Genomic DNA, 22,386 nt, shown 5'->3' with positions numbered 1-22,386 from the left:
CAGAAGCAGCAGTACCAGTTTCCTCCACAAACGGAAGCTCCCAGAGAGAATCAGCCGAAGTACCACTCGTGACCACAGGAGGGAGCTCTGCCACAGAATTCACAACAGGGGTGTGTCAGGGTTAGAGGTGTGGTTAGGGTTACCGTTGGAATTAGGGTTAGGGGTGTGTTTGGATTAGGGTTTCAGTTATAATTGGGGGGTTTCCACTGTTTAGGCACATCAGGGGCTCTCCAAACACGACATGGCGTCCAATCTCAATTCCAGCCAATTCTGCGTTGATAAAGTAAAACAGTGCTCCTTCCCTTCCGAGCTCTCCCGTGTGCCCAAACAGGGGTTTACCCCAACATATGGGGTATCAGCGTACTCAGGACAAATAGGACAACAACTTTTGTGGTCCAATTTCTCCTGTTACCCTTGGGAAAATACAAAACTGGGGGCTAAAAAATAATTTTTGTGGGAAAACAAAAAGATTTTTTATTTTCACGGCTCTGCGTTATAAACTGTAGTGAAACACTTGGGGGTTCAAAGTTCTCACAACACATCTAAATAAGTTCATTGAGGGGTCTAGTTTCCAATATGGCGTCACTTGTGGGGGGTTTCTACTGTTTAGGTACATTAGGGGCTCTGCAAACGCAATGTGACGCCTGCAGACCAATCCATCTAAGTCTGCATTCCAAATGATGCTCCTTCCCTTCCGAGCCCTCCCATGCGCCCAAACGGTGGTTCCTCCCCACATATCGGGTATCAGCGTACTCAGGACAAATTGGACAACAACATTTAGGGTCCAATTTCTCCTGCTAACCTTGGAAAAATACAAAACTGGGGGCTAAAATATAATTTTTGTGGAAAAAAAAAAATTTTTTATTTGCACGGCTCTGCGTTATAAACTGTAGTGAAATACTTGGGGGTTCAAAGCTCTCACAACACATCAAGATGAGTTCCTTAGGGGGTCTACTTTCCAAAATGGTGTCACTTGTGGGGGGTTTCTACTGTTTAGGTACATTAGGGGCTCTGCAAACGCAATGTGACGCCTGCAGACCATTCCATCTAAGTCTGCATTCCAAATGGCGCTCCTTCCCTTCCGAGCCCTCCCATGCGCCCAAACGGTGGTTCCCCCCCCCCACATATGGGGTATCAGCGTACTCAGGACAAATTGGACAACAACTTTTGGGGTCCAATTTCTCCTGTTACCCTTGGGAAAATACAAAACTGGGGGCTAAAAAATAATTTTTGTGGGAAAAAAATTTTGTTTTATTTTTATGGCTCTGCATTATAAACTTCTGTGAAGCCCTTGGTGGGTCAAAGTGCTCACCACACATCTAGATAAGTTCCTTAGGGGGTCTAATTTCCAAAATGGTGTCACTTGTGGGGGGTTTCAATGTTTAGGCACATCAGTGGCTCTCCAAACGCAACATGGCGTCCCATCTCAATTTCTGTCAATTTTGCATTGAAAAGTCAAACGGCGCTCCTTCCCTTCCGAGCTCTCCCATGCGCCCAAACAGTGGTTTACTGCCACATATGGGGTATCAGCGTACTCAGGACAAATTGGACAACAACTTTTGAGGTCCAATTTATTCTCTTACCCTTGGAAAAATAAAAAATTGGGGGCAAAAATATAATTTTTGTGAAAAAATATGATTTTTTATTTTTACGGTTCTGCATTATAAACTTCTGTGAAGCACTTGGTGGGTCAAAGTGCTCACCACACATCCAGATAAGTTCCTTAGGGCGTCTACTTTCCAAAATGGTGTCACTTGTGGGGGGTTTCAATGTTTAGGCACATCAGTGGCTCTCCAAACGCAACATGGCGTGTCATCTCAATTCCTGTCAATTTTGAATTGAAAAGTCAAACGGCGCTCCTTCCCTTCCGAGGTCTCCCATGCGCCCAAACAGTGGTTTACTGCCACATATGGGGTATCAGCGTACTCAGGACAAATTGGACAACAACTTTTGGGGTCCATTTTCTCCTGTTACCCTTGGTAAAATAAAACAAATTGGAGCTGAAGTAAATTTTTTGTGAAAAAAAGTTAAATGTTCATTTTTATTTAAACATTCCAAAAATTCCTATTAAACACCTGAAGGGTTAATAAACTTCTTGAATGTGGTTTTGAGCACCTTGAGGGGTGCAGTTTTTAGAATGGTGTCACACTTGGGTATTTTCTATCATATAGACCCCTCAAAATGACTTCAAATGAGATGTGGTCCCTAAAAAAAAAATGGTGTTGTAAAAATGATAAATTGCTGGTCAACTTTTAACCCTTATAACTCCCTAACAAAAAAACAATTTGGTTCCAAAATTATGCTGATGTAAAGGAGACATGTGGGAAATGTTACTTATTAAGTATTTTGTGTGACATATCTCTGTGATTTAAATGCATAAAAATTCAAAGTTTGAAAATTGCGAAATTTTCAAAATTTTCGCCAAATTTCCGTTTTTTTCACAAATAAACGCAGGTACTATCAAAGAAATTTTACCACTATCATGAAGTACAATATGTCACGAGAAAACAATGTCAGAATCACCAGGATCCGTTGAAGCGTTCCAGAGTTATAACCTCTTAAAGGGACAGTGGTCAGAATTGTAAAAATTGGCCTGGTCATTGACGTGCAAACCACCCTTGGGGGTAAAGGGGTTAAAGGGGTGGTCAGAAATACAACAGAATTTTCATTCTAAATCCCTATCCATTTAATGCTGTAATCTCAACTATTTTTTAATATACTTGAATTTAAAATTCCCCTTCCTTCCCCAACTCCACTATATAACTGTTTTTCTTTTTTTTTCCTGCCTCCCTTTTGATGACGCTTTGTTTGAGAATCCCAGTGCGTGCAGTAGAAGCTGGAGTCACTTCCTTAAACTCTGCCCCTTTACTGAAACAAAACGTCTTCAGTAACCTTCATTATAGTGGCTGGACTAGTCCCAGAGAGATGTGCACAGTGACAGTGCGCTCTCTTGCAGGCTCTGATGAGCAGTTATGAGTCGGTAACAGAGCAGAGCGCACTGTCAGTGTGCGTTGTCAGAATACCCGGTGACAACACTTACGGGGTGATGCTCATCTCTGCATGACAGGTATTCTAAAAACACGCACTGAAAGTGCGCTCTGTTGGTGGTTCATTACTGCTGATCTAGGCTGCACAGAAAGCGCGCTGTCATTTTGCACATTCCTAAGGGAGTGGCTCAGGGCCTGAAATGAAGGTCACTAATGAGGCTTTGCTTCAAGGAGGGGGCAGAGGCTATTACAGTGACCGCAGCCTCAGCATACACTGGGATTCTCAAATGCAAACGAAGCATCATCAAAAAAGAAGTTGTAAAAAGAAAAGAAAAGCAGATAGATAGTGTAGTTGGGGAAGGATGGAGAATTTTTAATTAAACTATATATTATAAAATACTTTAGATTATGGCAAAAAATAGATAGGGATTAAGGATGAAAATTAAGCTGTATTTCGGACCACTCCTTTAACAGTTCAATTCTGGGCTCACTTCATTTATTTGTAGACTTAGCTTCTTCAAAAGTTCTGTTCTGTCAAGTTGTGAAGAGTTATATTTTATTTGGTATTCTGTTCAAATTGTGTTTTGCCATACAGTGGCATAACTCATGCATACTTGTTAAAAAAAAAAAAAAAGTTTTCTGCACAGTATACTTTTTATAATGGCTAACTGTACAATAAACCCAGCATTTTTTTAGACAGTTAAAAAATGTACACTGACTCTTTTGACATGCAACGGTTCTGTTGACCTATATGGATGAATTCAACATACGGAGAGAGAATATTTATTGCTGAAAGTACACAATAAACATGGTCTGAACAAGTCGTTAGTTACAACATTCTGTAAATTTATATTAAAAATTAAAGACAGTGACAGACACTGATAAAGCACCTACTGCGGTTTCTCCTATCCTATCTAGAGTCTAAAATGGCAAATTTGCCAATCTGTACAACTGCATGGGAAAGGGACACGTAAACCAGGTAGATTTGCATTTAACAAGTCTTGGAGAGGAGGATGAGAGAATATTACTAGTCTTTTAGATGTCCCAAAAAATATAATTATGAAACACGGGAATAACAATATCCTTTTCTTTCCTTGTCACTTTCCCTTGGCCATGATAAAACATCATGTAGATATTGGTGAGTCCAGTAATGGAGCTTGATAAAGTAAAAGAGCTTGAAGTTGGCAGATCAACTGATGATGATCCATCTATAGATCAAGCAGAACAATCAAAATCTAAAGAAGAAAAAGAGCCAGAGCAGACGGGTCTGGTGTTTTATCATACTGATCTTTATGATTCACACAGCGGGTTGGAAATATTTCCTGAAAAGGAAGAGCAAGTACAAGAAGAGACAGATGAACACAAAGATGTAAATAATTCTGGTGCAGAGCACACACAGGAAAATTTACAAAAAGAAGTTGAAGAATTGGCAAAAATGTATGGATTGTCTGAAGATAAAGATGCAGAAGAATTTCCATCCTTTACAGAACCATATCACCAAATGCCTACAAGACCTAATGTCCCTCACCCTGTGCAAACCGGTCAACACCCAAAACAAAATACAGAAAATAACCAATCTAAGCATGAAGGTGACATAAAACCTAAAGTTCTGAAAGATGTACCTCATACAGACAAACAAACTACAAAAGAGGATGTCGGAGAGGAAGTCGAAATTTCTTTAGATGTAGAAATTAAAGACAAAAAACAACTGCATCAAGAACATGTAAATCCTGCATCGTCTGATGACAGCTCTGGACATGTAGATGTCAAACAAGAAATCCCAGTACAACTTCCAGTTGACAGCTGTGCAGATGCGAGAACCAATGTTAACCAAGCAGGTGGTACAGAGGCTTCATGCATTGAATCAAGTAATCAGGTCAATGAAGACAGAGAAGAAGCGCCAGACATTTTCTGTCTTGTATGTCAAACACCTATTAGAGCCTTTGAAAAACTATTTGGCATACATAAAGATCATGATGTCAAAGAAATCAGTGCGGCTGTAGAAGAAATCAAGGTATGATTTTTAGTACTACATGTATTTTAGCAATACATTTATTATACAGTTAATAATAGCTTAAAGGCAGTTTGTCAGGTCAGAAACTGGCTTTCAAGCTTTTACAGTAAGAAGAGACAACATACTGTGCCTTAAGATTAAAAATCTGTGTTCACTAGGTTTATATACAAATGAGATACTTGTAGCCAGGAGCATACATAGAAATCAAGGGTTCCCATAACAAAAGTTCTGATTGGTCCCCCTGCCGACACTTATTTGGCAGAGTAGGTGGGTTCATACCTTACTCCCAACTTTTCAAAACAGGGAGATGGACATATACCGTGGCACGTGCATTGTACTTATGCCAATACTAAAGAATCTTGGTGTTCTCACCCACTGCTACACACTTTTAATAAACCTTATAGAGTTTTATGCCCTAATAATGTCACTCCCCACACACACTGCATAGTACTTCCACAGTAAATTCCCTCCCAATACTCAGAATTTCACTGCAGTCCCTCCCACATTCACAGATTGATGACCCCACAGTGCCTCCAGAAAAACTATAATGCCAGACGCCACAGTACTGAACTCACATAATGATGTCCCCACAGAGACCCCACCACAATATAATGCCTCCCACAACACTCAACACAGCATAATTCCTCCCACAGCATGATGCCCCTAAAGTGCACCAACACAGTATGTTTTCCCCATCGTTCCCCCACAACCATATGATGGCCCTAACAGCTCCCTTATACACAGTATAATGCCCCCACAGTTCCCAATACACAGTATGATGCCCACATAGAACCTACATGTCACCAAAGCCCCTTGTACAGAATTATGGCTACCATAGTGCACCTATTCACAGTACGATGGCCCCATAAGCAACTCATCTAGTATGGTGGCTCCTAGAGCTCCTCTATACAGTATGATGCCTAACTAGCTCCCTAAAAACATATAATATCCCCCACAGCTCCATATACATACTATTATGTCACCCATAGCTTCCTATGTCACTCTCAGTTCCCTTTATGATAGCTTTTTTTGGAAAAGAAGGTCACCATATGTCTGGTAGAGGACTTCTGAGTAAGAATGGCACTGGCCCCAGAGACAGAAGCATCCACTTTCAAGAGGAATTGCTTATTACTGTTAGTACTGTGCAGCACTGGAGCTGAAGAGAAGGCCTGTTTTAGGGAGGCAAAGTCACTTTCAGCCTTCAGAATCCATACCCTGAGATTAGTACTAGAGATGGATGGACACCTGGATGTTCGGGTATGGCTGGTTCGGCCAAACAGTTTAGAAAAGTTTGGGTTTGGATACCAGAACAGTCCCCAACCCCGAAGCCCTTACCCCATTCACTTGTATGGGGGGCCTGAACATCCAGTGTTTGCCACGCTGTTATGTGCATGACATTGCCGGTCAGACAGCTGCGGTTCCCACGCTGTCAAAAGACAGCGTGAGGGTGCAGCTGTGATCAGAGGTATAAAGTTTACCTCCGGTCACTGGTATCAGCTGATGGGAGTACTGCTCCCATCAGCCGACGCTTGCTGCCACTAATAACAGTGAGAGCAGGCGGCGGCTGATGGGAGCATTCATCATCCGGCGTCCGCATAAACAATTAGAAAAAAAAACGGCTTGGGTTCCCCTGTATTTTTGATAATCAGCTATGCAGAACTCACAGCTGGGGGCTGCAATTCTCAGCTGTCAACTTCAGCAAGACTGGTTATCAACAATAGAGGGGTGCCACACTGATTTTGTTAATAATTTAAATAAATAATTAAAAAACAACAACATGGGGTCCCCCCATTTTTGACAATTTTTTGACAACCAGCCTTGCTAAAGCAGACAGCCCACAGCCGCTGAGAAAAGGCGCATCTATTGGATGTGCCAATTGTAGCGCTTTGCCTGGCTCTTCCCACTTGTCTTGTAGCAGTGGCAAGTGGGGTTCATATTTTTGGTGTTGATGTCACCGTTGTATTGTCTGATGACATCAAGCCCACGGCTTAGTAAAGGAGAGACCTCTTTAAGACACCTATCCATTACTAATCCTATAGTTATATGGTAAATAAAGACACAGCCAGAATAAAGTTCTTTATTTGAAATAAAACAAAACATACTTTTCCATTTTTATTTTAAAATAACAAGCACAGTTATACTCACCTAACGCCCATTCAACTTAAGCCCTCATCTTTTGTAATACAACAAAAATAAAAAACAACAATATCCCTCACCTGTCTGTCGTTCTGTCCAATGCCATAATCCATGTTTGAGGGATAAACAGTTTTCAACCTGAACAGTGCCAAGATGCGACCATCCAGGCTGAGAACCACTGGTGAATGAGCTGCTGCGAGCATCAGTGACTAGTGATGATGTAATCGAGGTTACTACGGATCACGAAGTCTGTGTTCCCATCAGCTGCCGCCTGCTCTTGCTGCTATTAGTGGCAGCAAGCGTTGGCCGATGGGAGCAGTAGTCCCATCAGCTGACACCAGTGAAATTTATACAGTACCGCCAATCACAGCTGGCACTTATGCTGCCTCTTGACAGTGTGGGAACCGCGGCTGTCTGACTGGCGTTGATGATTTTACCGCCTATCACAAGCAATGTTTGCCGCACTGTCATGCACATGACAGCGTGACATATTCCCGATGTTCAGGGGGCCAAACCCAAACAGTAACATGGACTTCCTGGTGAAGTCTGTGTTCGGTGTCCATGCCCAAACAGTAGGTGTTCGGTACGGACGCCAAACTTTACTCTTCGGGTTCGTCCATCTCTAATTGGGATGGTTCAAGAGGACAGATGTGGCATGAACTGGTGGTAGTAATTAGCGATTGCTTTCAGGCCATCAGTGTGGGCCACTTCAGAACAGCAGACAGCTTCTCTGGATCCATCCTTAGTCCGGTCTCTGAGATAATCTATCACTGGAAGGGAAGAGAGGTTTTCTCGAAGACACTTCTCAAACTTGGTGTACAAATAGTTCTTCTTCAACCTGTGCAGGACCTGGCAAACTTCCCTCCTGTGTGTGGGCAAATCGAGGGATAACACCAATATGTTGCCCAAGAAAACCACCACACATGAGCAGAGGAGATCCAGGAAAATAATGTTCACCAGTTCTTGGAAGACCGCTGGGGCACTGCAGAGCCCAAACGGCATTATGCCCATCTGGGGTGTTAAAGGCAATTCCATTTGTCCCCCTGGTGTATACGGATCAGGTTATATGATCTCCACAGATTAAGCTTAGAAAAGACTCTGGAACCTCTGAGACGATCAAACAACTCTGAGATGAGGAGCAGACGATACTTATTTTTCATCGTTATCTGGTTGAGGCCCCTATAATCAATGCAGGGGAGAAGTGAGCAGTCCTTCTTCTCAACAAAGAAGAAATCTTCTCCAGTCAGGGATGATGACTTCTGGATAAATCTCCTAGCTAAATTGTTCTTTATATATTCAGACATGACTCAGGTCTCTACTTGGGACAGAGGGTAAATACGGCCTCGAGGGAGGGAGGAACCACAGAGAAGGGAAGTAATAACTAATAATAATAATAGTATAGGAACTAATTTTTAATAGTAATTAATAGGGAAATTAAGGGCAGTCGTACGGCCTGTGTGGAGGTAATGTCTCCTCCTTCTTACTGAAGACGTCCGTGTAAGTCCAATAAACTGGAGTCAAGCCAGGTAAACTTAATGGAGTAGCCGGAGGTCGAGCAGGACAGTTAGGGACAAAAAATTTCTCATGACAGGACTGACACAAATGGAGTACCTCTCTGGATTTCCAATCCAAGACATGCTTGTGCCCTTGTAATCATGGCAGGCCCAGGAGCAGAGGATGGGATAAAAGGATATCTTCTCTGAGTGGAACATTTCTTCCTAAAGTTGAACTGGCTTGGAAACAAGAATGGCTTCAGATAGGTCTCCCATTCACGGATGATACCACTAAAGGACTCTGACGACGTTGGATAGGGATCGGATACTGGTCCACTATGACTTGTTTTATGAAACTTCCTGCTGAACCAGAATCGAGATAGGCTGATTCAATGAACGGGTCTTGCCAAAGGAAACTGACTGAGTCAGTGGGGGAGAGAAGTAGCTCTCACTGAGGGTAGCCTCTCCTACTGACCCTAGGCTTTGGAGTTTCTCGGCTTCTCAGGTCAGGAGCGAATTAAATGTTCGGGACTACCGCAGTAGAAGCACATACCCTCGGAACAACGGACCTCCTGATAATACTTAGCAAGCTGCACACAGTCAACTTGCATAGTTTTGGAGGAGGAGTGTTAAAGCTGAGGTCAGTGGTATGATCGGCCCCTGGAAGGTAGGAGCCAGGCGCATAGATTTTTTTCTCTTGGATCACCTCCCTGGAGCGCTCCTGAAACCTGAGGTTGAACATCCCAACTGGCCAATTTGTCCTTAATTCTCCCAGATGGCGACTACCAGCACCTTGTTATTTCAGGTGAGTTTGGAGGACCGAATACATAAATGGACAGTGTACTGGCCCACAGTGAGATTTCTCTGGCGCAGTTTGAGAAAGGAAGATGCTGCGGAACAAACATGGCCAGGCTCATCAAAGACTCTGCAGAAAGCCTCTAGGAATGTCTGGAGGTTGGCAATAAGGGGATCCCTTCTCTCCAATAGGAGTTGAGCCAGGCGAGAGTCTCCTAGGTGGGACATGATAAATGCCACTTTGGCCCAGTGAGATGAGAACTGATGTGCCAATAAGTGCACGGATTGAGGAAACCACAGCATTGTGTAGGATTGCTGTCAAATTGTGGTGGAACTGACAGATGGGGTCCAAACCCGGAACATAATAGTAGACTGGAGAGTCACAGCAGAGGTTTCCACAGCTTTGACAGGAGCAGATGAGGCCAAAGACGTTAGGGTGTGCTCACTGTCCGCAGATAGGACGTGATGGTCTTTCTGGCGGGAAACCTCCTGTTACAGCTGAGAGACTGGGTGTGAGTATGTGCCCTAAGTGAGGTGCCCAAGGATCTGCCCCAGAGACCGCAACACCAGGAGGAAGCGTGGGACAAGGGCCGGGGCGATTAGTTAATCGGCATCCCTGCCGAGGGAGAAGAGTATGGGAATCGAGCAGGGACACCGGCCTACATTGTGATGAGCTTTGTGGGTGAGAATGATAAGTTTGTATTGTATTCTTTAGTAAAGGGGTGGGCGATTCATTTTACCTAGAGGCCACATGAGAGACCGTGACTGTTGTGGAACCAATAGTCTAAAATTAATTGGGCTCAATATTAATTTTAATGCATGAATTCTAATAACTTTGCATTAATATTAATTGTATGACTTAATATTGAGCAGAACTAATTATGCTGACATCCCCCCTATATACCGTATATACTCAAGTATAAGCCGACCCGAGTATAAGCAAAGGCACCTAATTTTGCCATGGAAAACTGGGTAAGCTTATTGACTTGAGTATAAACCGGGTATGCATTGTCCCTTCATCCCTGTCCTGCTATGCGTGGCTTCCCCGTCACTGTCCTGCTATGCGTGGCTTCCCCCGTCACTGTCCTGGTATGCGTGGCTCCACCCATCCCATCATTGTATGCATGTGGAGCGCCCCCAGACGCAGGGCCGTGGGTTACTCGGTACCGGTCCTCTCTGGCTCAGTTCTGGGGTTGTCACGGTGGCTGGACCCGGTCCGTGACCCTGCTAAGGGGCGTCCAATAAAAGGGGTGATGAAGGTCGGCTAAAGTTTCGTGACGCCACCTGTGGTATTTGGTCAGGTCGACCGATGCTGCTTGGGGTCCACTGGGGTGATGTGATGGCAGCTAGATGGTATACCTTCCCACAGGTGAAGTATGTCCCCAGGGCTTCCCAGTAATGTAGGTGGCTATGGTGTGAGGCGCAGTCAATAACGAGGACACAGGGTTGCAGTATCTTTACCTTTTACTGAAGACTTCGGGATCCGCAATCCAGATCACTGTCAACTGGGCTGTCTGAGACCGGCCGGTCCGAAGGCACATCCAGAGTTCCCTTTGCAGGTGGAAATCAGTGCCTACCACTAGCACCTGTGTGTTGTAGTTCTTCCCTGCTGAGCATTCGGGATAGTCCTCACAACTTCTGTTCTCGTTCTTTCTAGTTCTCTCTCTCTCCGTCCCCCAAGTTTGTATGGCTAGGACGCACCCGTTTAACGGGAAGGCTCGGAGCTATTCTGGAACCCTAGAGACGCTCCTCTCCACGCTTGCCCTCTATGTCTGCTTAGGTGATGTATGGTAGACAGCCAACCTATAATTAACTGTCCTGCGGTATTTGAAGTAAGGCATAAAGTCAGTTACTTCCTCGGTGTTCCGGTCACCGGCTAGACGCCTCAGTAGGATGTTGCCGTTCTTGGGGCACGACTCCTACTGGCTCTCCTTTGTGCTTGATCTCGTTTCTCACTGTCCACAATATCCTTCGCTTCGTGTCCTTTTTTTAGATGCCGCCGCAAGGTAGTGCAGGCGCGGCTCTGTAACGATCTGTCCTTGTCGCTAAGTCACTGCCAGGTTCCCACGCCTGACAGGGACCCCTCTGAATCTTCCCCGCAACACCCCCTGCCACGGGATGTTGCCTGGACAAAACCCAGTCAGCTCCTGCCTAACTTCCTATCCAACCCCCAGTTTTACCAAAGTGTGAGGAGTGGCCTAATAAATAGAACCTTTTGCTCCCCCTAGTGGCCGGAGTGTGAAGTGTAATGTGTGCTGGTGATACCTGGTCAGGTGAACTTCTTTAGTGCCATCAGATGTACCATCACTCCCCTTAGTGGCAGAGCGACACCACTGCAACGACCAAGTCTCTGGGGCGCTGCACATGGTCCCCCCGATCCCGTCGTTGTATGCATGTCTCCCCCCGTTCCGTTGTATGCGTGGCTCACTCCCATCCTGGTATGCATGCTTCCTATTACAAAGAAAAACCCCATCCTACTTACCCTCCTCCTCCGTGCTATCACAGGGTCTCGTTCCGGCTTCCAGCAGCTCTTCCTATGCTGAGGGATCACGTGGCACCGCTCATTAAGGTAATTAATATGCGCTCCACACCTATGGGAGTGGAGCCGCGTGAATATTCATTACCTTAATGAGCGGAGCCACGTGATCGCTCAGCACAGGAAGAGCTGCTGGCGCTGGAACCAACGAGATGATGCAACGGTGTGGAGGGGGGTGAGTATGACGTCTTCTGGAAGCCAACGGCTGCAGCTGTCACTGTGCGCTACAAGTGAAACGAATATTAATTTGTCTTTAGCAGCTGCACAGTTACAGCCACAGCCGCCGGCTCCTGCTGCTGCTCCTCCGCTCCCCTCCCCCACTGGCTTTCTGGACAATGACTCGTGTATAAGCCGAGGGGTGCACTTTCAGCACAAAAAAAGTGCTGAAAAACTCGGCTTTTACATGAGTATATACGTTACCTTATGAGCCCACACACAGCCCCCTATATACCGTATGAGCCCACACACAACCCGGTGGGAATGGCACGATGCTGCCCGTGGGTCACTCTTTCAGCCCCTGGTCTGTGTTTGTCCAGGTCTTCTCTAGTGCATGAGCATTCGGTAAGGTAACTGTCACAGGATAGATGAATTCATGTCGCAGCTGGACAAGTATAATTATCTGTCTGCTGCATTCTGGATAGATTGGAGAGGGGAGAGTTTAGTGAGATGAATAAAAGTAATAAAAGGTCGGATTCTGGAGATGTTTTTGAGGCAAAGGAGACAAAAGCATGACACTGAATTAAAAATCAGTCAAGAAATTAAACATATATAAATAGGAGAAAAACTGGAGTAACCAATAAATAAGTAAGAAAGTACAACATTTATTTAAAAAAAATCAAAGAAAAACACATATAATAAAATTGTCAATCAGGACAAGGACACGGAAGTACATACAGTAGTGAGGTGCACATGGGAGTTCAGAGGTAGTACATCTATCTGATTTACATTTGAATGCTTGTCCATGTGCTAGGTAAGTAGAGCCAAAAATAAGGCACAATAAATAAAGCCCAAGTATTGTATAACAATGCGGGGATCCACAGAAGCAGCGGGAGCTCTATAGCAAGGTTTAAAGCCAAAAGTAAAGGTACCGTCACACTGGACGATATCGCTAGCGATCCGTGACGTTGCAGCGTCCTGGCTAGCGATATCGTCCAGTGTGACAGGCAGCAGCGATCAGGCCCCTGCTGTGATATCGCTGGTCGGGGAAGAAAGGCCAGAACTTTATTTCGTCGCTGGATCTCCCGCAGACATCACTGAATCGGCGTGTGTGACGCCGATTCAGCGATGTCTTCGCTGATAACCAGGGTAAACATCGGGTTACTAAGCGCAGGGCCGCGCTTAGTAACCCGATGTTTACCCTGGTTACCATCCTAAAAGTAAAAAAAACAACCACTACATACTTACCTACCGCTGTCTGTCCCCGGCGCTCTGCTTCTCTGGTCTGGCTGTGAGTGCCGGGCAGCCGGAAAGCAGAGCGGTGACGTCACCGCTCTGCTTTCCGGCCGCTGTGCTCACAGCCAGAGCAGAGAAGCAGAGCGCCGGGGACAGACAGGGGTAGGTAAGTATGTAGTGGTTGTTTTTTTTACTTTTAGGATGGTAACCAGGGTAAACATCGGGTTACTAAGCGCGGCCCTGCGCTTAGTAACCCGATGTTTACCCTGGTTACCGGCATCGTTGGTCGCTGGAGAGCGGTCTGTGTGACAGCTCTCCAGCGACCAAACAGCGACGCTGCAGCGATCCGGATCGTTGTCGGTATCGCTGCAGCGTCGCTAAGTGTGACGGTACCTTAAGGCAAAAAAAAAAAAAAAAAGGTCAGGGTAAATCAACATAGATCAAGCCCAGCTGGAGATCCGCAGATTAAAGGGACTGTATCATAAATTAAGGGCAAAACTTACCAGGCCCAGTGCACAACACTACTCAGATGGTAATGAGCCCCAAGTGATGGCGGGTGACCCCGACGTACGTTTCGTGTCTATACCAGACACTTCCTCAGGGGGTGTGATGTAAGTGTGAATAGAAGGACCTTATATTGCCATGACAATGGGTCACAGGGTGTATCACATGGTTGTGATCACCCCATGAGAAGCGGCGCTGTCGGCGCGTGTGCAGTGCGCCCCCGCAGGTCCTAGCATCCAGACAGAGCGTCAGGATAAAGACGCCCGACTGAATGCCGGAAGCGTGGGACAACAGTGCGCATGCGCACGGCCGCATATAAACAAAGGGGAGGTATCTGAACTTACAAAATGTGCCAGAATATCAAATCTTGTTGGTACACATAAAATCCATACATATTATCAATATAATAAGGTGGCATACAAATTCTGATATAAAGAGAGGACCGTATACTATATAAATATAATAAAATGATGGCACAATATATTTCTCCGCTTGTTTTTCAGTGATGGGTTGCACGGCAGAATGTTCATAATAGGGTCCAAAAAAGAGACGAATAACCACATAAAAACATAACTAAAAATAAAGAGAATACATAGAAAGAGTTAAAACAATAATAATAAAACCACACACAAAAGAACCTTCAATGGGTGAATATATGAGCATAAATCAGGAAAAGAAGAGAGACTAATTATTCATAGAAATGAAGCAAAGCTCAAAGACGCATTAAGGCCCTTGGGGGCCACAGTATCCAGCTTAACAATCCACTTTGCCTCTCTTTGGGCCAGGATTTTCTTGTAATTACCCCCTCTAATACCTAGATGAATAATGTCTATCCCCCTGATTTTCAACGTTTTGGCATCACAATTGTGATATGCCCTAAAGTGGCGGGGGATAGTTTTTAATTGGAGGGGGTCGACCACTGTCTTGGCCGTGCAAATGTCCCGCACGTGCTCACGTACGCGGATGCGTAATTCTCTGGAGGTCAAACCTATATATATTTTAGAACATCCGCAAGTAGCGTAGTATATAACATTACTGCTACCGCAGGATATTCGTTGTCTTATCTGAAATTGTTGTGACCCATCTGAAGATTGCAAAGAAGAGCAGCGCAGGACATTTGCGCAGGCAAGACAGTGGCCACAGGGAAAGCAGCCCGGAATAGGGCCCTTGTACCAAAAGGATTAGCCATTTTAGGTACGAAATTAAACATGTTGCCTTGTAGCTATGGTCCTATCACATATAGAAATAGAAATATCAAATTTAGGCAGGTTAGTAGGGTGTAAAAACACAAGAAATTAAGACTCATTTTCAAATAGAGGTAATAATGGTGACGGTGTCCAGTACTAACCATAGACCATAGTCCTACAAAATATTGCTTTGACTTAATAAACTTTAATAATTTATGCAATTCAAATAGATCATTTTATGTTTTTTTTCAAAATACCAGTAACAAAATGGAAATAATAATTCCTTTTTCTTATGGATCATAAAATACATTTGTGGTGGACAAGTAATTACAAATTACCTAGATTTATTGAGCTTTTTTTTTTTTTTAAATTCTAAAAACTGAGAATTCTATTCCGTCTCAAGAACACACGTTTGCATAACAAAACTTTGTCTCAATCTTAAGGAAGAAATACACAAAAATATGTGTAAACTGGAAGAGCAGATCACCCAGATGGAGAATTTTGCAGGACACCTTGAGGAGATGTATACCACAATAGAGGTGAGTTATTTGGAGTTTATTTTTGTTTAGTTATTAACTAATTATTTAGTAATGTTGGAAGTACAGTGATAAATATCAGATATTTTATGATATCCAGGAGAATTCCGGGAGACAGGACCAGAATCTTGAGTTGCATTGCACAGAAGTGATAGATACTATTGCATCTAAACTTGAAGAAAAAATGCAAGCTCTTGGAGAAGAGAAGAGACGTAAACTGGAATCCTTATTTGAGCAATTAGTTGACTGCGGGAAAAGTCTTGACACTTCGAAAGATTTAATGGAGACTATACAGCAGTTATTCAAGCAGAATGACAAAGTGGAATTTGTGAAGGTATAAGCTCCTAAAGGTCTCAATTTAGTAATGAAATGTATGTACTAATAGCATGCCAACAACATAAATATATGTGTAAATGGACAAAATTCTAGGTGTGAATGATTGACACTCCGGTTCAGGAGGTTTGAAATATTTGTTGTTTTAGGGCAGAGTGTTTCATGCATTATGGCTGTACCTATACCCCTTCCCTTCATCCTCTCCCTTCCCTCAGTTGAAATTGATGGAAACATTATTTTTTCAACAATATATAACTATGCCCATGTCAGCAGTGTTAATTTATAAAGATTTAATTGATATTTGGTAAGCTGTTTATAGTTTTATGCGGTAGATAATTAATTCCTTTATTTTTACAAAATTTTCCTACATTTTTAAAGTAGTTCACAAGTCAATGTTGCTACTGCAGTAAGGCTATGTGCACACGCTGCGGATTTTGCTGCGGATCCGCTGCGGGTCCGCAGCTGCGGGTCCGCAGCGGTTTCCCATGCGTTTACAGTATAATGTAAACCTATGGGAAACTAAATCCGCAGTGCACATGCTGCGGAAAAAAACGCAGCGGTTTACATTCCGCAGCATGTCAATTCTTTGTGCAGATTCCGCTGCGGGTTTACACCTGCTCCATTAGAAAACTGCAGTTGCAAACCCGCAGCGGAATCCGCAATAGAAACCGTGATATATCCGCAGGAAAAAACACAGCGGGTTTTGCATTGCGGCTTTATCAAATCCGCTGCAGAAAAATCCACAGCCCTCACAGATACGTGTGCACATACCCTAAATGTGTTTTTTTTTTTGTCACATGAAATGTATCATTTATCCAAGAGATAGGTGATAAATATCTGATCATAGGAGGCCCCAACAAATCCCCAAAATAGGGGTCACGATCAACAGTAGTCATTCACTTCAGTTGGGGTGGAATGGACTGGTGTGGTTGCACATGACCACCTCCTTTCCATTTAGTTACAACAGGACTGATGGATGTAGCGCTAGATTTTTCTTGTTAATATATACTGTTCTCATATATAGGAATATTCCACAATGCTAATTTCTAAATTTAAACTTTATTATACTTCTCAACATACAGTACTGGTCCAAAGTTTGGACACACCAGTTCATACAGTTGTTTTCCTTGTTATTAGAATGTGCAATTTGCTAATTTAGACGGAAGACAGCAAAATGACGAGGAGACACATTTGGAAACAAGGAGTACAGAAGCAAGGGTCAAACAAACCAAAATGCATTAAACCTTAGATTATTCAAAGTATCCCTCTTTTACACAACTTTGACATTCCCTCAATCAGTTTCCTCAGATAGATACCTGAAATGGCTTCCAATGAACATGTTTGCACATACCCTACGTTATTCAATACTGGCTTCATTCATTTCGAAGAGCTGTTATTACATTTTGCATGTTTTCTAACCCTAGTTGGGCTAGTCTTGGGCTTACGCCTAGGGTTAAGAATAAGACTAGGGATATGGTTATTATGACATGCGTTAGAGTGACAGCAAGGGAAAGGGGTAGGGGTAATTTTAGGGCTAGGAAAATAAAATTGTTTTCAGAAAAAATGTAAAAATATATTATAACAATGTATAACTTGTTATTTTTAAGTTATGTCTGATTTGAGCAGAAAGCTGAAAAACTATAGTATCAATGGCCACGCTATGAATACTTCATTTTTATCCTCAAAATTCAGTACATATGCTTGGGAAATTGGGGGCTAAAAACTAGACTAATGGATGGGAGTTAGAAAATAATAACGGCCGCACAATACTTGCCTTGCCCTGGGCACTAGCAACCCATTCTACACCACTGCATTAGCAATTATGTAACTTACTATATTTTGAATTATTTGCATAATATTTGTACATATAAAGATAGTTTTATTCAGCTAAGTCATCTTGTTTGCTCACTTTCTACAAATCTATAAAGTTAGGCCAAATAAACCTTTAAGATTCATATTGGCTACTAACATTTTTCTTATTCTCTTTTGCAGGCTGCACTTCACACAACCAACAGGTAAAAACAATTATGATTTCTGCACTATAGAAAACTTTCCAGTAGGACAGTGATTATAAAGGGTCATTTATTTGATCACCATGGGATATGTTCTACGTGGCATGCTTTACGAGAGTATATAATTATAGGTGGTTATGTACTTACGGTAAAGAGTGTAATGGAAGCAAGGTGCTTGCTCAGGAATTGGAGCACATTGATAGTTGACATCACAAATACCAATGAGGTAACATAGTAACATAGTAACATAGTAACATAGTTAGTAAGGCCGAAAAAAGACATTTGTCCATCCAGTTCAGCCTATATTCCATCATAATAAATCCCCAGATCTACGTCCTTCTACAGAACCTAATAATTGTATGATACAATATTGTTCTGCTCCAGGAAGACATCCAGGCCTCTCTTGAACCCCTCGACTGAGTTCGCCATCACCACCTCCTCAGGCAAGCAATTCCAGATTCTCACTGCCCTAACAGTAAAGAATCCTCTTCTATGTTGGTGGAAAAACCTTCTCTCCTCCAGACGCAAAGAATGCCCCCTTGTGCCCGTCACCTTCCTTGGTATAAACAGATCCTCAGCGAGATATTTGTATTGTCCCCTTATATACTTATACATGGTTATTAGATCGCCCCTCAGTCGTCTTTTTTCTAGACTAAATAATCCTAATTTCGCTAATCTATCTGGGTATTGTAGTTCTCCCATCCCCTTTATTAATTTTGTTGCCCTCCTTTGTACTCTCTCTAGTTCCATTATATCCTTCCTGAGCACCGGTGCCCAAAACTGGACACAGTACTCCATGTGCGGTCTAACTAGGGATTTGTACAGAGGCAGTATAATGCTCTCATCATGTGTATCCAGACCTCTTTTAATGCACCCCATGATCCTGTTTGCCTTGGCAGCTGCTGCCTGGCACTGGCTGCTCCAGGTAAGTTTATCATTAACTAGGATCCCCAAGTCCTTCTCCCTGTCAGATTTACCCAGTGGTTTCCCGTTCAGTGTGTAATGGTGATATTGATTCCTTCTTCCCATGTGTATAACCTTACATTTATCATTGTTAAACCTCATCTGCCACCTTTTAGCCCAAGTTTCGAACTTATCCAGATCCATCTGTAGCAGAATACTATCTTCTCTTGTATTAACTGCTTTACATAGTTTTGTATCATCTGCAAATATCGATATTTTACTGTGTAAACCTTCTACCAGATCATTAATGAATATGTTGAAGAGAACAGGTCCCAATACTGACCCCTGCGGTACCCCACTGGTCACAGCGACCCAGTTAGAGACTATACCATTTATAACCACCCTCTGCTTTCTATCACTAAGCCAGTTACTAACCCATTTACACACATTTTCCCCCAGACCAAGCATTCTCATTTTGTGTACCAACCTCTTGTGCGGCACGGTATCAAACGCTTTGGAAAAATCGAGATATACCACGTCCAATGACTCACCGTGGTCCAGCCTATAGCTTACCTCTTCATAAAAACTGATTAGATTGGTTTGACAGGAGCGATTTCTCATAAACCCATGCTGATATGGAGTTAAACAGTTATTCTCATTGAGAATTGAGAGGTACATGGACACAGAGGGAAAAACCCTCATCCATAATTCAGATATAAAAGAAGAAAGAAAAAAATCAAAGAGGTGGCATTATCAGACATTCATATGGAGCAGTTAGCAAAATACCGATATTAAAAAATAAAAATCATCAACCATCACTTAATGTAAAGAATGGTGCCACTTCTACTTCTTTACATAACAGCCATAAAAACACAGTATTTAAAGGGGAACCCTACACATACAAAACAATTGTATAACCAGGTAATCACAGGAGATGGATCTTTCAAAGAATCATCTAATCTAAAGACAGATGAGGCCAACATTTTATCTGATGATGGGGATGTTGATCTGCATCTGATTTCTCTACCTGAAAAAAATTCCCCTTCTAAATCCTCATACAATACTAGAGATTACAATTTAGGGAAAATTAAAGGGAAGTTTCCTAATCTAGCTTATTCTGATAAATCTGTTATAGAAACAACAAATATCTCCAACACAGACAAATTTGTTTCCTGCCAATCAGATGAATCCATTAACTCATCAGGACAGATGGAAAATGGTCATTTCGGGGAGTTATAGATTCACCTGATTATAGAGGTGACTTTTTTTCAGATGACATGGCCCTTGATGACATCTATTCTTCAGAGTCATATTCTTCCTCAGAACACAAATCTAGTAGTGAAAACTCTGAATTTTATGAAAAATTTAAGCAAAAAACTAAACCAAATCAAATCAAATCAGGAGCAACTACCTCCATATACAATATACAAAAAAAGGTTGCACTCTAGCGTGCCAAAGCATGTTGAATAGGAAATACATGAAATAGGAATAGCAAAATGGCTTTTTGAACATTAGGAAAAATATTCATGAGACGCTTTGCACAGAATTTGGCCAAATAGTGTGGCCTCATTAATCTGATGGGTCCCTGACCTCCCTGTCCAAATGTGAACACTTACCTAAGGCTAATGTCTGTATGCTTGGGTGAGTGTGGACACCCCTCTCAGTAAAGCCTTCATATATGGGTTGGCCGGAGCCAAGTGTGATTAGATGTAATTAAAAACCACATGGTGACGGGAGGAGTGCTCAGTCAGTAAGCTAACATAAAAATGACAGAAAATCGACTGGCACATCCAAACTAGTGTGAATAGGTGCATACCAGGAGCAGCTACCTCCATACACAATATACAAAAAAAGGTTGCACATCTAATCACACTTAGTTCCGGCCAACCCATATATGTAGGGTTTACTGAGAGAGGTGTCCACATTCACCCATGCATACAGACATTAGCCTTAGGTAAGTGTTCACATTTGGACAGGGAGGTCAAGGACCCATCAGAGAAAGTCCTTGGTCAGCCGCCCACCCACCTCTTCACCTCTCCACATTCTTAAAGACATCATACTCACCCTCCTCCAGGGATGCCTGCAACTTTGATTTTCTCAGCGTCAGCAGCTCTTCCTGTGCTCAGCGGTCACATGGTACCTCTAATTAAGGTGATGAATATGGACGCGACTCCACTCCCATAGGCGTGGAGCGCATATTAATGACCTTAATGAGCGGTACCATGTGACCGCTCAACACTGGAAGGAGCTGCAGGCCCCTCGATGAAGCAGGGAAATGCAGAGACCGTGCCAGGAGGGTGAGTATAGCGGGGAGGGTGAGCCATGCTATATTCACCTGTCCTCATTCCATTTAGGCCTTTTTAAATGGTTTTATTCTGTGTTTGTCTTTCTCTGAGGTGTAATTAAAGTATTTTGATTTTTTGTACTATTTATGGGTGGGCATACCATTATTGGTCTAGTCTTTTTTTCTTCTACGTTTTGCTCTATCTATAGATCTATCTATAGATCTATCTATCTCTCATTCCTTCTATCTATTTATCTAATTCCTTCTCTGTATCTATCTCATTCCTTCTATGTATCTATCTCATTCCTAGCTATCTGTCTATCTATCCATCTATCTCTCATTCCTTCTATCTATCTATCTATCTATCTATCTATCTATCTCATATTTATCTATCGATCATCTATTTATCTCATTCCTTCTATCTCTCTATAGATATAGATAGATTGATAGTTATGGGATAGCTAGATAGAAGGAATGAGCTAGATAGATAGATAGATAGATAGATAGATCTATGGATAGATGTAGATAAATATATGGATAGATATATCTATGTATCTATAGATATAGCTATCTATCTATCCATATATTTATCTAGCTATCCATATATCTATCTACATCTATCCATAGATATATAATAGCAAGGCCAATGTTTATTAATGAGCAATATGTTTAATTTAAAAAAAAAGGGGGGGGGGGGGGGAAATGGCGTGGGCTCCCGCACAATTTTCTGCGCCAGAGGGAAAAAGCTGAAGGCCGGAGGCCAATATTTGTAGCCTGGGAATGGGGTAATACCCATGGCCCCTTCCCAGGCTATGATTATCAGCCCACAGCTGTTTGAATAGCCTTTACTGGCTATTAAAATAGGGGGACCCCCCAAACAATGACGTTGGGTCCCCTATATTTTATAGCCATAAAGGCTACGCATACACTTTATGGCAATGCTGTGTGAGATTTTTTTGCCATGCAGCAGTCCCGCAAGTGAGAGTATGAACTATACTCACAGCGATGGAGGGATACAGGATACCTTCTGTCATTGTATCCCGGAGCCCCTGAAGAGCGGTCGCATCAGCTGATGTGGCTGCTCTCCACGGGAGATCATCATGGGACACTCGTATTAATTGGATTTCTGCGGATCATGGAGTATACTGTTGGTTTATTATTTTAATAGTTTTTACAGATGATCGATGGCTTCGGGATCAAGGTGATTGGTGAGTATGTACTCTATGTTGTATGTACTGTATAAATACCCAAAATTAAAGGCCAAAACAATAGTT

General features: G+C 42.8%; 1 protein-coding gene across 1 annotated transcript in view; it reads left to right on the top strand.

The window, feature by feature from the left end:
* FSD2 (fibronectin type III and SPRY domain containing 2) overlaps positions 1-22,386 on the top strand; it is a 103,600-nt gene that overhangs the window by 8,239 nt on the left and 72,975 nt on the right. The window contains exons 2-5 of the mRNA XM_069766083.1: positions 4,120-5,001; positions 15,488-15,583; positions 15,681-15,914; positions 17,906-17,928. Of these exons, the coding sequence (XP_069622184.1) occupies positions 4,138-5,001; positions 15,488-15,583; positions 15,681-15,914; positions 17,906-17,928 (1,217 nt within the window). The 5' untranslated portion in view covers positions 4,120-4,137. The remainder of the gene's footprint in view (positions 1-4,119; positions 5,002-15,487; positions 15,584-15,680; positions 15,915-17,905; positions 17,929-22,386) is intronic.

The sequence above is a fragment of the Ranitomeya imitator genome, chromosome 4 (assembly GCF_032444005.1).
Source record: "Ranitomeya imitator isolate aRanImi1 chromosome 4, aRanImi1.pri, whole genome shotgun sequence".
In the NCBI taxonomy this organism is placed as follows: Eukaryota; Metazoa; Chordata; class Amphibia; order Anura; family Dendrobatidae; genus Ranitomeya; species Ranitomeya imitator.
This window is presented reverse-complemented; position numbering and strand designations above follow the sequence as displayed.